We start from the raw sequence: 15,146 nt of genomic DNA, 5'->3' as shown, positions 1-15,146 counted from the left end.
CCTGAGTGGTCACTGAGGCTCCAATACTTTGGCCACCTCATGAGAAGAGAAGACTCCCTAGAAAAAAACCCTGATGTTGGGAAAGATGGAGGGCACAAGGAGAAGGGGACGACAGAGGACGAGATGGTTGGACAGTGTTCTCGAAGCCACCAACATGAGTCTGACCAAACTATGGGAGGCAGTGGAAGACAGGAGTGCCTGGCGTGCTCTGGTCCATGGGGTCACGAAGAGTCGGACATGACTGAACGACTAAACAACAACAACAGTGCACATGCTCATTGATGTCTAACTGCCCCACAAACAAATCAGAACAAACGCTCAATAAAAGCTGGATACAATATAACCTCCATGTAAGCTTTGTGCAAGCAGATTAGGAGAAATGCTCAATAAATAGGGTGTGTGGAGAAACCCCACACTGGCAAATTCAGGTTGCACAGCTGAAGTTGTTTTGATGCTCTTGCTCAGCCCACCCACCCACTCAAAAATTGACTTGTTGCCATAAGGAAAGCACATCCAATACCCTTTTAAAATGTGGCTCTTCTTGGGGAGGGGTATTATTGGGTTATTGCTTTTATTTTTATTTTATATACTGTGATCTTTTTATGTCAACCACCCTGAGATCTCTGGGTATATGGCAGTATATAAACTCAATCAACCAATCAAGCAGTGAATGAATGGGAAAGTGCACTGGGATGTGTGGGATAACATGTGCTTGGTACAACATAGGCCTCATCAGCACTAAACATTTAAAGCAGTATCATGCCACCTTAAACAGTCAGGGCTTTCCCTAGAGAATAGTGGGAGTTGTAGTTTGCTAAAGGTGCTGAGAGTTGTTAGGAGAGTTACAAATCCAAGAGTTCCCTGTGAAGAGGGATCGATTGTTAAACCAATCTGGGAACTGCACTGGAGGCTGGTCCATTTGGGGCCCTGCCCCACCAACCCCTCTGCTCTCAGTTTGCCTGCCTGCCTTACAATGCATCCGAGGGTTGGCACCACCTGTCAGTTTCCTTCTCCTCAATCTCAGGCTGCATTCACACAGCAGTTTATTCCACTTCCCTGACATTTCCCTAGCTGTTAATTTCAACATTATATGTCAGCTTCCACACAATGTAAAAGCCACTTTTAGAAAACTAACGAAATACGTTTGGCACTCATTTCTGTGTTATTTGATTCCATAAAAAATCTGTTTGCAGTCCCCTAAGCTGGAAAATCGAGCATGTAAAATGGTTGTAAATCAAAGATTATAGTGACAGTCCATGAAGTTGTTTGAAAAATTGGGTAAGAACTGCATCGTGCCAACCCAGGAGGAGTAAGTCTGAGATGGATGCACTGGTGTGTCATGAAAAAGGAGTGAACTGGTACTCTGTTGAACTCTTCTGCTTTCACATTGCATCTTCATTAGTCAATTTGTATGAAACGTCTAGCACACAACGTATTATATGCCCATTCTTTCACACAACTTCATAGATTGTCAGTGTAATTTACGGTCCTGTTAACCCAGCATTGACTGGTGCCCATTGGAACCAGCAAGGCGGAATGCAGGGAGCTCAACAGCCCCACGTTGTTAGTTCGAGTCCCACGTTGGGCAAAAGGTTCCTGCATTGCAGGGGGTTGGATTAGATGACCCTCGTGGTCACTTCAAACCCTATGATTCTATGAATATAATTTTTTTCTCTTCCCTATTAACAGATAGAGCCAGAAACAGTGGCAGGCAGAGCCAGCTCATTCTAGCTTCATTCCCATCCTCTGCTGAGGAGCAACACTGAGACTGGAGGTGAGAAAGCTGAGGAGAAGAAGAAGAGTTTGGATTTGATATCCCGCTTTATCACTACCCGAAGGAGTCTCAAAGCGGCTAACAATCTCCTTTCCCCTCCTCCCCACAACAGACACCCTGTGAGATGGGTGGGGCTGAGAGACTTCAGAGAAGTGTGACTAGCCCAAGGTCACCCAGCAGCTGCATGTGGAGGAGCGGAGACGCGAACCCGGCTCCCCAGATTACGAGGCTACAGCTCTTAACCACTACACCAGCGACACCCCTTGGATGGATTGTAAGTAAGGCAGGCAAGTGGGGGTCAGCTGAAAGCAGATTGGGGTTGGTAGGGCAGCACCCCCATTTGCTCAGATGGCCCAACCTCCACTGGCAGGAGATCCAGGGTCCAGTGGCAGAGGAAGCTGCTCAGGCACCCGGAGCGGCACCCGGGGGCATGCACCCGGGGGCATGCACCCGGGGGTGCTACGTAGTGGTTTGCTGGCGGTGCCACTCCAGTGCCATACGGGGATGGTGCCGGGATCCTCTGCTCGCGGCTGCACATATGTACATCACAGCTGTATGTATGGCGCTGGAGCAGCGCCGCTCGGCTTGGGAGTTGCAGGGGGGGCACCGAGTGTCACACCCCTCCAGGGTGGCACCCGGGGCGGACCGCCCCCAATGCACCCCCTTGCTACGCCAGTGCCAAGGTCCTGTGCAAGAGGCCTGAGTTTCATGACAGAAGTTTACAAAATTATGTATGGCATAGAGAAAGCGGATAGGAAACCATTTTTCTCCCTCTCTCATAAAACCACAGACATCCAATGAAGCTGAATGTTGGAGGATTCAGGACAGATAAAAGAAAGTACCATATTTTTCCATGTATAAGACACCCCCATGTATAAGATGCCCCCTACTTTTGGGAACCCCAAATTTAGAAAATGGGCATATGCACTATCCATGTATAAGACACCCCCGTATTTTTAACCTTATTTTAAAGTAAACAAAAAAAAACCTAGTCTTATAAATGGGAAAAGTACGGTACTTCTTTACACTGTGAAACTTGTTCCCAGAGGAGGTAGTGATGGCCACCAACTTGGATGGCTTTAAAAGAGGATTGGACAGATTCACGGAGAAGAAGGTGCTCCAGGAATACTAGCCATCAGGGCTGTGCTCTGTGCCTGCATTCAGAGGCTGTAATGCTTCCGAATGCCAATTGCTGGAAACACCCCCAAGAGGAAAGTACACTTGGGTTCATGTCCTGCTTGCGGGGGGAAAGCCCGGGTGTGTGTGTCCCAGAGCACAGGTCCCTGTATCCGGCACCCTGCTTCCTACAGTAGCCTAAGCTCACAAGCAGAACACAAAAAAACCCATCCATCTCACAATGTTTCTCCCCGGCAGCTGGTATTCACTGGCATAATGCCTCTGAAACTGGAGGGTGGCTATTAGGATGTGCACATTTCCGCCCCCTCCCCCACCGCTCTATTTTTTGCTCTGAGAGTTGGCTCTGCCCCTGTCCTCCATGCTTATGATTTCTAATTTAACTAGGAGCATTTCTAAAATTAATTCTGGGATTGGAGAATGTAGAATGTGCTGTACACTTGTCTCTGGATTCCTGCAATGCACCCAGTGCTTTCCTTGCATTTGATGCAAGAAACAGCAATTAGTGCAGAATGCTGCAGCACGATTGCTAACAGGAGCAAGACCCTGTTAGCATATAGCACCTCTGCTCAGAGATCTGAACTGGCTGCCAATTTGTTCCTGGGCCAAATCCAAGGTGTTGCTATAAAGCCCTCAACAGTTTGGGACCAGTCTACTTGAAGTACTGCCTTACCCCATATGGACCCACTCAAGCACTTTGATCTGCAGAATTGGCACTTTTACAAGTGCCACATAATGTCTGCGCCACACTTGCAAGGAATCAGTCCTTTAGTGGGGCAGCACCTACTCTCCAGAAACCCTTTGCCTATTGAGATTATGCAGGTCCCTTTGTTGTATTTCTTTCAACGCCTGCTGAAAACATTTTTTGTTTAAGCAAGCCTGTGAAGATATGTGGCTTTCTTATGCATGTTCATTTTTAAATTGCTGATTTAATCTTGATACCTTGTATGTCTACTCGTTTTTTAATGTTTGATTTTATCAGTAGAGGTTTCTGCTGATTAAGCGGTACATGCATTGTGTTAAGTGAGTCAATAAATCTCACCTACCCCACTGCTCTCCATGTTACTGTGATGGCCACCAAACCGGATGGCTTTGAAAGAGGATAAGGCCAATTCATGGAGCACAAGGCTATCAACAGCTACTAATCATGATGGTTATGCTCTACGTCAGGCATCCCCAAACTTCGGCCCTCCAGATGTTTTGGACTACAATTCCCATCTTCCCCGACCACTGGTCCTGTTAGCTAGGGATCATGGGAGTTGTAGGCCAAAACATCTGGCGGGCCGCAGTTTGGGGGTGCCTGCTCTACGTCCATTGACAGAAGCAGCAATGCCTCTGAATTCCAGTGGCTGGAATGATCGCAAGTGGGTGGAATGCTGTTGTGCACATGCCCAGCTTCCCGGCTTCCCATAAGGCACCTGGTTGGCCACTGGGAGAACAGCATATTGGGCTAGAGGAGCCATAGTGTAATATGGCAGGGGTCTTCTTATGTATGTGCACATTGGGCATGTTCCCGAAACCATGCAAATAAATAAATAATTTTTGATACGGTTGTGCAGTGGTAACCTTGAGTTACAAACGCCTCAGGTTGCAAACGCTTCAGGTTACAAACTCCGCTAACCTGGAAGAGTTACCTCGAGTTGAGAACTTTGCCCCAGGATGAGAACGGAAATCGTGTGCTGGCGGTGCAGCGACAGCAAGAGGCCCCATTAGTGAAAGCACGCCTCTAGTTAAGAACAGTTTCAGGTTAAGGATGGACCTCCGGAACTAAATAAGTTCATAATTAGAGGTACTACTGTATATTTAATTGCACCAAAATTCTTGTCTAATAATAATAATAATAATAATCATTTCTTTATACCCTGCCCATCTGGCTGGGTTTCCCCAGCCACTCTGGGTGTCTTCCAACAGAAGTACAGTGGTACCTCTACTTACGAATAACTCTACTTACGAATGTTTCTACTTACGAATAACTCTACTTACGAATGGAGCTCCGTCCGCCATCTTGGATGCGGTTTAGATAGGATTTTTTCTACTTACGATTTTTTTCTCCCAATGCATTCCTATGGGATTCGGCTTACAAATTTTTTCTACTTACAAATGTGCGTTTGGAACGCATTAAATTCGTAAGTAGAGGTACCACTGTATTAAAATACAATAATCTATTAAACATTAAAAGTTTCCCTAATGCTTCCCTAATGCTTGAATGATATGTGCATGCACTCCTGCCCATGAATAAAATACCACATGAAAAAGAATCTTGATACAACCAGTCGTACAATCGCATCAGGATGGTTCTTGTGTCATATGTTCTTCAGCAGGGCCGGACCAAGACATTTAGGCACCTGAGGTGAACCATGAAACGGAACCCCCACCTCCGCAACAGGGAAGGAGGGGTGAGTGAAGCTCCAAAGCAGTAACAAAGGAGCAATAAAGATCTACATCTGAATCTGATGCCCAAGTGGTTCCTGCCACGGGTGGCCTGGCCCTGTTTTTCAGTACATGCAAACTATGTATGCAAGCCTACTTAGAAGCCCGTTTTTTAATTAAGTGGCATATAGACCAATCAGCGATGTGCATTAGTAAAACATGCACAATGGCATCAAGGGCCAATTTCTTCCCCCCTTGAGTGCTTTATCGGTGCATGCACACACATTAATACAGAACTGGGGGGGAAAGAAACAGATGAATGGAAGGAATTGAAAGCCACACCAAAATGTTCACACATTGCAAAAGAATGCATTGGAAAATTTGAAAATAAAACATGGAATTATGGTGAAATCTTAATGCGGCTGGTTTCCACTTCAAAAACAAGGGAAGCCTATTAGGCCACAGGGAAATTTAGATGGGAAGCATTTTATGGGAAACACCCATGATCTGTAGAGCCACCACAGCTAATAGCTATTGGATTTCTCCTGTGTGTACTTCCTGGGGAGTAAGTCCTATTGAGCAATGGGGCCTATGTCTGCGTAGCTTGCACTGCACAAGAGCTGCATACAAGGCTGGTAATAGTCATAAGACAGAAGCAGACACAGAGCAATGGATTCAAACTACAAGAAAGAAGATTCCACCTAAACATTAGGAAGAACTTCCTGACAGTAAGAGCTGTTCGACAGTGGAATTTGCTGCCAAGGAATGTGGTGGAGTCTCCTTCTTTGGAGGTCTTTAAGCAGAGGCTTGACAGCCATCTGTCAGGAATGCTTTGATGGTGTTTCCTGCTTGGCAGGGGGTTGGACTGGATGGCCCTTGTGGTCTCTTCCAACTCTATGATTCTATGATATGCTGGGAGGTGCATGAGGTTACTCAATGTACAGTAGAACTTTTCCCCAAGCTAACAAATTCCTTCTAAGGATGCGGGTCATCATTCCAACACATGGGCTCTTCTATTTGGTTTAGGCACTTTAACAGTTCATCCACGAAGACTGGTCCATTAGGACCCTGTGAAGCACTGCCCTACCAACCCCCCCCCCGACTGCCCCCAGCCCCCTCCTGCCTGCCTTCCTGTTTGCAACCAGTCCAGAGTGTGGCACTGGCTGTCCGCTTCTTCCTGCTGCTTAGCCTCAGTGTTGCCATTATAGAACTCAGTAAGGAGGAGAATTGGGGCAAAACTAGCATTAGGTGGCTCTTCCTGTCGTTGGCTCTGGCACTACATACTGTTGGCCTCCCGGCCTCCTGCCCCACCAATGGGCACCAGCCACTACAGGCACAAGTGATAACCCTGTAGCCAAACAGGTGGTGAGCTCCCACCTGCCCCAGCCAGGGATGATGGGACCTGCAGATCAGCAACATGGGGATAGCCATTGGTTCTCCTTCCACTGTTCTGCTGCGAGAGGGAAATTGCAAACTGAAGAATCCACTTGCAGAATGAGACGGACATGGAGCACATGCTTCCTCAGAAGTCAGTCTCCCTGTGGAGCTTCTCTTAGGAAAGTGTTTATAGGGTTGCAGCCCAACTGACTCCAATAGAAAGCACAACAGAGAGGGATAAAGAGTGCTGGAGATCTATCAGAACATCACCCTTGTTTTCCCAAAGTGGTGGGACAATGATGGCCCTTGGCTCCTCAAGTCCCATCAGGTGGAGCAAGCATGGCCAGTGGTCAGGGATGATGGAAGTTGTGGTCCGACAACATCTGCAGGGCTCCATGTTGACTAACTCTATTCTAAACCATGCCTCATCATTCTCTATCAACTTTTCACAGATACTATGGCAGGCATCCCCAAACTTCGGCCCTCCAGATGTTTTGGACTACAATTCCCATCATCCCTGACCACTGGTCCTGTTAGCTGGGGATCATGGGAGTTGTAGGCCAAAACATCTGGAGGGCCGCAGTTTGGGGATGCCTGTACTATGGCATTTAAATGATGATAAAATGAGGGTCTAACACTTATCTGAGGCCTAAATATACCACACAGCTTGTTTAGCATTAATAGATTTCTTTGGATTTCATACCAGCTGGGATCTCTGTCTGATGCACAGGGTTTATATAAGACGCAACCCGCTGGGACATTTTCTCAAAGATCTGTAGAATATAGTGGAAGTATTTCTTCAAAGACAGAGTTTATTGCTAAAAATGTTTTGATCAGTCATGGTTGATATGTACACTGATATGTTGAAAAAGGAATATTCAAGTAAACATTTTCAATATTTTCTGGCATAATCTCCAGCTCCCCGCCCCCAACACCTCCTATACACAAACATTAAAAAATAAATAAACTGTACACAAGAAATTTCTTTTTAACATCTCTACATTACTATATGTATTCCAAAACAAAACAATCCATCACTCTTTCATAACTTCATACATTTTTTAAAAAAAATCTCCTTAATCAATATACATTTTTTTTAAACCTAGACAACTTTGAATATTAGTCTGAAGATCAGTGACAAGTTCAGAAGATAACAAACAAACAAAAATATACAGGAAACGGAAATTAAACACCTTCCCAAGGGGTTTGTGGGGGAAGGACGGATATCATAAACCGTCTTTCTGGGGAAAATATCTCCCTTCCCTTATGCTGAAGGAAAGTGTTCCATTTTGAAAGGGTTGGGCTCAACATGTGGTCCTGTATCATCACCATTTTATTATTATTAATAATAATAATTATAATAATTAACAACAACAATAATTATAATTATAATAAAAATAACCAGAAAAACACAGCGGATCTTTCCCCCCTTTTAAATTCTCTATATTTACAAAGGATGGTAATTTTCCTCTTGTTAGAATGCTATATATATATATGTATAAAAATAAACATCTTATTGTAGTGCTTAGCTTTTCTTGGGCCTGCACTGCAGTTCCTTTCAGGTTTTGCTTTTCCCATTTCAAATAAAATAAAATAATTAAAAAAAGAAATACAGTGCAAGGGGTTGCTGGGACAGGGTGGGGCAGGACTGAGAAATGAATAAGCAAGGTCTCGTGTGTCAAAAGTTTCTATGTCCCCTTATCTTGGGAGCACAAGGTCCACTAGGAGACAACCGAGTTCTTCATTCAATCGTAAAAAAATAAAATGAAAACAATCCCTAATCAAAGTTGCAAGATTACGGACACCTGTCATATCCATCAGCAATCTGATTGGAGGTTCTCAGGATGCCAAGGCCTCTTGGACAAGTCCCCCATGTGAGATTTCCAGAACAGTGTCTAGGGACTGGGGTTGTTCTGAAAGGCAGTTCATCCACATACCCACACACTTTACACACACACACAAGCAATGAGGTCTCTTAGATCCAGCAGGACACCCCAAAGCTGAGGCTAGCAGGAGCATTTGCATTCTGAAATCACAGGGTACTGGACAGGGATCCAGGTGCAATATTTCTGCCTCGACCACCCTTGGCAGTACCATCTCAGGAAGGTCTTGGTGACTGACTTGACTGGCTTACAGTACATGCCCTCGGGGAAGGAGCAGGACTTCTCCGCAAAGCAGTTCCCTTCCTTGATGTAGCGAGGCCAGAACCTCAGTCCCAGATCCTTCCAGGTGTACAGCACTGGGCAATAGGTGTATGCCCAAAGCCACTGCAGAAACTTCCGACGGGCTTTCTTGCCCATCTTGAGCCTGGTCCCATAGGGAGTCTCACCCAGGTCCAGCTTCTTCAGCTCATTGGGCAGCGGGCCAAGGCCTTTGAACCGGTGCAGGGCATCCGAAGCAGATAGGTTGTTGCCCTGGGCTGGGGCTGCCACGGACATGAAACTGGGGTCAAAGTTGCTGCCCAGCTTCTTCCTCAAAGTCCGCTCATCCAGGTCTTGCTCCTTGGGGTCATACTCCGGGTCAGGATGCTCGATGATGTCCTTGACGGGCAGGTTGTCGCTGGGGGAGGGCCGGAGCCGCAGGTAGGGTTGGCAGGAGCCCGGCTGGAGCAGCAATGCTAAGCAAGAGCAGAGCAGGAGAGCTTGGGGGGCCGTCATGCTCTCCTCAGCCCAGCCCAGCCCAGTCCGAGGGCGCAATGCAAGACAGGGGGTCCCCACCACCAGCCCCAGAGAGCACCCAGGCACTACCGTCGACTTGCTTCTTCCTTGCCTGCCCCCTTTCGCCGATTGTTAATACTCCACGGCCCCACTTGCCAAGTCCAAGGGGTTCATAAATAGGCTGAGACAAAGTCCAGCAAGCCCTCTGGCTTTAAATAGATCGCCAAGGGGTTAGATGACAGACGCATGTAAGGTCCCCCTTGGCACTCCCTCCCTGCTACTAATCAAGCATGGTGAGCGGGGAGAGAGAAAATGGGGTGGCAGGGAAAGGAGAATCGGGGTGGGCGGAAAGCGGCCGCCCCCTCCTTGCGAACAGCCTCCCCAAAGGGCAACCCAATTCTTTCTGGCTCTTGGCCGTTCCAACCCCCCCCCCCCCTGCTTCGGCTTCTCCTTCTCTCCTCTCTCTCTCCAAAAAATTCACAGAGGACCGGCCTCCATCCCCATGGTGACAGCTGGACTTAGACCCACGACAACATGTCTAGACGGTATGACAGGGTTTGGCGTGAGACTGGAGCCCAGGAATAAAACCCTCTTTTATAGATGGGGAACTGTGGAAAAGGGGTGGGGGGGGGAGAGAGCGGGCGTAGCAAAGGGGTGGGAGGTGGAGGTGGGGGCTGGAGGAGAGGGTTGTTACAAAAAGAGTCACAAGAAAATGGGGCCAATTTTTTGGTGGGGTGGGGGGCTTCCCACTTTTTCCTGTTCTCCCCCGCCCTTGTTGCGGTTTTTGTTATTATTATCTCCTCAAACAGCCGCAGATCCCCAAGGAAACTGCCAAATGGCCCCAGGAGAACTTTTCTTCATTTTCGACGTCTTTTCTTTGAGAAGGTGCAGCGTGTCCAAGCGCAGTGGGGGGAGCGGGGATCTTGCTAGACCGCGGAGGGCAGAGAGCAAAAACTTTCCGCGCTCCCTTAGGAGGATCCAGCTGCTCCCGAACCTATCTCCGAGGTCATCCTCCGCGCCACTCCAAACCGCAGGACCCAATAAAATCCCAGCCGCGGGTGGGGGCGAAACACGAGCGACTTGCCCAAAGGACGAAACTCAAAAAGCCTCCGAGGAGATCGCCACGACGATGCAACTCCGATGGGCTGCGAGTCCAGGAGTCGGGAGAGCGCGAGGATCGGAAAGAGTTGCCTCGCCTTGGCGGGGGTTGGGGTTTGTTTTTAAACCCAGCCAATTGTCAAAAGTCAAACGCGTCGCCCCGCCGTCGCCAGCCTGATCTCTTTCTCCAGGAGCTTCTGGATCCCGGGAGTTGCGGGGGGGGGGGGGCTGCGAGGGGCGGAGAAGCCGCCTGGCTGGGTGCGCGCGGGGTGCTCGCCTCCTTCTCGCCGCCGCCTCGCAACGTGCTCTTCTGCGGGAAGAAGGGAGCTAGCGAGCGAGCGAGGTTTCGCTGCAGCAGCCTCGGTTCGCCCCGTCTCCAAGGCTCAGCTCGGGAGGAATGCCTAGATCCTCTTGCTGCTGCTGCTGAATCTGGTGCGGCGGCGGCGGCGCGCGGCGGCGGCGCCTGGCTGCCTCCTCGTGGGGCGCCGGAAAGGCGGCGAAGTCCTTCCTTTTCTCCCTGCCCTCCCGGGGCGGCTGGCTCGCTTCTCCGGCGGAGCGCCTGGTCGCCGTGCGCCTCTCGTGCGCTCCTGCCCGCTCTCTTCCTCGCCCAAGCGCCTCTTTCGCCCTCGCTCGCCTCTGCTCCCCGCTCTGCCTCGCGCCCAATGGCTCCGCTGCCCAGCCACCGCGCGACTGCTGCGCTCGCCTCGCTCAATCCCAAATTAAATATCCCCCCTCGGATGGAGCCAAGTGTCAACGGGAACGGCCCACCTCTGTCACTTTCACCACGTTGCCTGATTGACAGCTCCCGCTCGCTCCCTCCCCTCCCCTCCGCCGGCCCTAAATTGAAGCGCGCGCGGGACCCGCTGCTGGGTCCTAAAGAAGCACCATGTTCACCGGCGCCCTGCCTTGGGGGCTCCCTGGCTCCTTCTCTCTTTCAGGCTTGCAAGCAAGCACACAATGGCAAGGAAGCTTGCTTGTGCGGTGAGAGAGCGGGGGAGATTGGTTTCCCTGCGAAAAGTATTACTAATGAAGATTATTATTCTTGTTGTTCTTGTTAACATAGAAAGCTGAGCTGCCTTATACTGAGTCAGACCATTGGCCCATTTGGCTCAGTGTTGTCGACACTGGGTGGGAGCGGCTCTCCAGGGTTTCAGGCAGGAGTCTCCCCCAGCCAGACGTGCAAATTATGGGGATTAAGCTAGGAGCCCTTTCCCTTCTTAATATTTATATTATATCACTCCAATGTTGTTGAGGTACCGATTTCGGATTCTACACGCATTTCCCTCTGAGCAGACTGTAGGGTCGCGTTGTTATTGTGGCTCGAGCGCTGGTGGACAACCCCAGTGGGCAGACCCCAGTGTGTGTACAGACAAAGACAGATCATAGCGCACAAACACACGCAGAGGTATGGGGGCGGCGGCGTGAAATGCAAGATGTACAGCCTGTGACATGTCTGCTCTGCGTAAAGTTCAAGCGTTTTATTTTGCTTTAAAGAGACTAAGCCGGCTACCCCCTGGAATTTACAAAAAGCACTTGTCTCGCATTTGATGTTCCAGCCAACCTTTGAGATAATAATGGACCGGATTCCGGTGGAGCACTCCCAACTGTCAGGATGCAGGCGGGGTTGGGGGAAGAGTGTAGTAGAAGCGAGTTTTAGTTCTTTGCACGCGTCTGCCGTGTGCCTTTGCTTTTCCTTTCAGTGTATCCTCTCAGTGTATCCTCCTCCGGTTCTTCTCCGCTTCTTCACAATAGAGAAGGGAAGAGGCTTGGTGTTTTATTTTCTCTCTACTCTCCAATCCTAGACTAGGAAGGAGACTATTTGTGGCAGAATTCAAGGCACTCTGCACATGCCCTGTCTCCATATAACATGCCCCCAAAGCTGAGCCCTGCCCGGCACATTTCCTGGCAATAAGAAGCACTGATATTACCATCACAGGGGGAGGAGGAATTTACTTACCGTATTTACTTAGAAAGACTGATAAACTGCTTAAGCAGTTACCGGTACACATAATCAAAAATGTAGATAACCCACAGCTAGACTCCACAGAATAATAATGATTAAAACAGATAAAATCAGTAAAAGAAAAGCTTTAAAAATGAGTATGAATGCAGGTAGCTAAAATGACATTGTATACGTTGTGGCAGAAGTGACTTCTGGAAGGCATCTGAAGTGGGAAATTTTGGCTCTGTGTGTTGCTCACACCACATACAACAAGCAATTACTTTTGTGGCTTTTTGGTGAGGCAACAGCCTTTAATTTGCAAGATTTGATTTCCATTAAACGTTTAAATTATGCTTTGGATTTCATGTTCACAAGCTTGTGTGTCAGAATACTGCTTGTACCATTGGTTGCTTTACCTTGATGTCTCATCACCGTCAAGAGCACTGAAGTGTTATTTAATAATAATAATAATAATAATTAATAAGTATTATTCTCTAGTTTATAAGTCACTTGCTACTTAAATAGTCCCTTGAGTGACTCACAAAATTTTAAAAACATACAGCGTAACATGAAAATGAAAAGGAACAATGCATCACAATAAAAAAAAACGCTACAAAAATCCACAGAACAGATTCTGAAACAGCTGCGAAAGAACCTTTGCCAGCAAAATATTTTGCCTTTGCTTTCTAAACAGTGTTCTTTTTTATTTTTTGATGGTTGAATCAATGCTTTAAATTGTGTATACTTTATCTTTTAATTCTTGTAAGCTACGTGTGGTGAAAAGCAGGGTATAATTTAATAATAATAATAATAATAATAATAATAATAATAATAATAATAATAATATCCAGCAGATCAGACTCATTCCTTTTTCAGCCCACCAACACCCAGTTCTTTTGCCCAACAAAGGAGCCCCACCAGGCCACCCTACCAGGAGGCCCAGTGTTCTATCTTCTGTGATGCTGGGACCCTGAAATCTCCCTGCTTTACCACCTTTCACTAAATTTGAGAAGTGGTGCAATTTTTAATGTTGCATTTAGTTTCACTGCAGTTTCACTCAGATACTCAGAACTAATTTCCACCGGCAGCAAAGGATTCGAAGTCATGTGTTTAGGATCAGGATTAAATGAAATGAAATAGGATGACTTGACCGTCTTGAAATCTGGGCACAGAGAAGGCTCAGTCCGGTGCATTTGAGCGTACTCCACACTAAGTCTTGGGGGAGTCCCATGGACTTTGCTCTTCCCCCCTCAGCCTCGAATGGGGGTCATTTTTATAAGCGCATTTCCTAGTCTAGGTTCAGCTCCTGCCTCCATCGAAGCTTGTGGGCAGCAAAAGGGTTAATGGGGGTGTGAAGGAGATGGAGAAAACCCAGAGGCAGCAGAGATGAGAAACTCAGCACAAGCTGCTGGCCGACCGCTGGGCGCTGCTGTAGGCACTTGTTTAGAAAAACCAGGAGGGGGAAAAGATGCCTGCGGTCTCGGCTCTCCCGTTTTTTTGTAACAGGGCCAGCTCTGCTAAGAGACAACCTCGTGGGCTGCCCCGACTAGGATACTTTTCAGCTTCCTCCGCACCATAGCTGCCAAGTTCTCCCTTTTTTTAAGGGAAATTCCCTTATGCTGAATAGGCTTCCTCACGAGAAAGGGGAAAACTTGGCAGCTATGCTCCACACCAAGGATGAGGAAGCAGTGGCCCTACGAATATTGCGCGGCTCCCCAGCTCCCATCCGCTCCAGCCAGCATAGCCAATGGCCATGGATGATTGTAGTTCTGCAACATGTGGAGGGCCACTGCTTGGTACAGCAATAAAACTGCTAGCACATTTGCAAAGCTAAGCAGGGTCCGGTATGGTTCCAAATTGGATGGGAAACCACATGTTGAAACTCCTGCATTTCAGGGGGTTGGACTAGATGACCATCCAATTCTCCACCTCTGTGCTGCTGCAACATAGGAGATGTGGACTTGGGAGTCCACTTGCCTCATGCCCATATGGTACATGTTTCCTCAGTAGTAAGTCAAGGGGCCGTACTCTCAGGAAAGTGTTTATAGGACTGCAGCCCGTGGAAGCAGGCTCCCATTGGGACTACAGTACTAGGAGAGAAGGGTCAGTAGGTGGAGCCAGAGCCACTGACAGGCCAGAGCCAACTAATTCTAGTTTTGTCCCCATCCTCCTCCTCATAGCTGTCAACTTTCAGATTTGAAAATAAGGGATCAGCAGCCTCACCTGTCCCGGGGACAGTCTACGGCAGGCACCCCCAAACTGCAGTCCTCCAGATGTTTTGGCCTACAACTCCCATGATCCTTAGCTAACAGGACCAGTGGTCTGGGATGATGGGAATTGTAGTCCAAAACATCTGGAGGGCCGAAGTTTGGGGATGCCTGGTCTACGGTATATCTAACAATCCAGGATAGCAGCAGGAAAGGGCACTGGAATAAGGGGATTTCAGGAAGGTTGACAGCTGTGGCTTGGAATAAGGGAGTTTCCCGCAAAAAAAGGGGAGGGTTGACAGCTATGCTCCTGCTGCTGCTGCCTGCCCTGAGTTCTACAAAGGCTGCTGGTGCTTTGCCACAGTATCGCTGCTGTTGTACAAAAGGATCATTATAAAGCATATAAACCATACATTTAAAGTGCAGCCCTTGCAAGAATCCTAGGAACTGCAGTGCTTGGAATTGTAGTTGAGGAGTGAACTACAGTTCCCAGGATTATTTTGGGTTGTGTGTGTGCTTTAAATGTCTAGTGTGCATGCAGCCTATGCCCAGTCTTCTTTACTGAGCATTCTGTCTTGTTTGTGGGG

General features: G+C 48.1%; 1 protein-coding gene across 1 annotated transcript; it reads right to left on the bottom strand.

The window, feature by feature from the left end:
• Positions 1-7,441: 7,441 nt before the first annotated feature.
• Positions 7,442-11,187, bottom strand: LOC118093270 (noggin-2-like). Its single transcript, XM_035132256.3, has one exon. It carries the CDS (start codon positions 9,310-9,312, stop codon positions 8,662-8,664), a length of 651 nt encoding a protein of 216 aa, XP_034988147.1. The 5' UTR covers positions 9,313-11,187; the 3' UTR covers positions 7,442-8,661.
• Between the last annotated feature and the right edge of the window lie 3,959 nt (positions 11,188-15,146).

This window comes from Zootoca vivipara, chromosome 13 (assembly GCF_965207765.1).
Source record: "Zootoca vivipara chromosome 13, rZooViv2.hap1.1, whole genome shotgun sequence".
Lineage (NCBI taxonomy): Eukaryota > Metazoa > Chordata > Lepidosauria > Squamata > Lacertidae > Zootoca > Zootoca vivipara.
This window is presented reverse-complemented; position numbering and strand designations above follow the sequence as displayed.

Bases quoted from the DNA above. Each gene is read 5' to 3' on its own strand.
- LOC118093270 (XM_035132256.3), bottom strand. From the start codon at position 9,312: ATGACGGCCCCCCAAGCTCTCCTGCTCTGCTCTTGCTTAGCATTGCTG.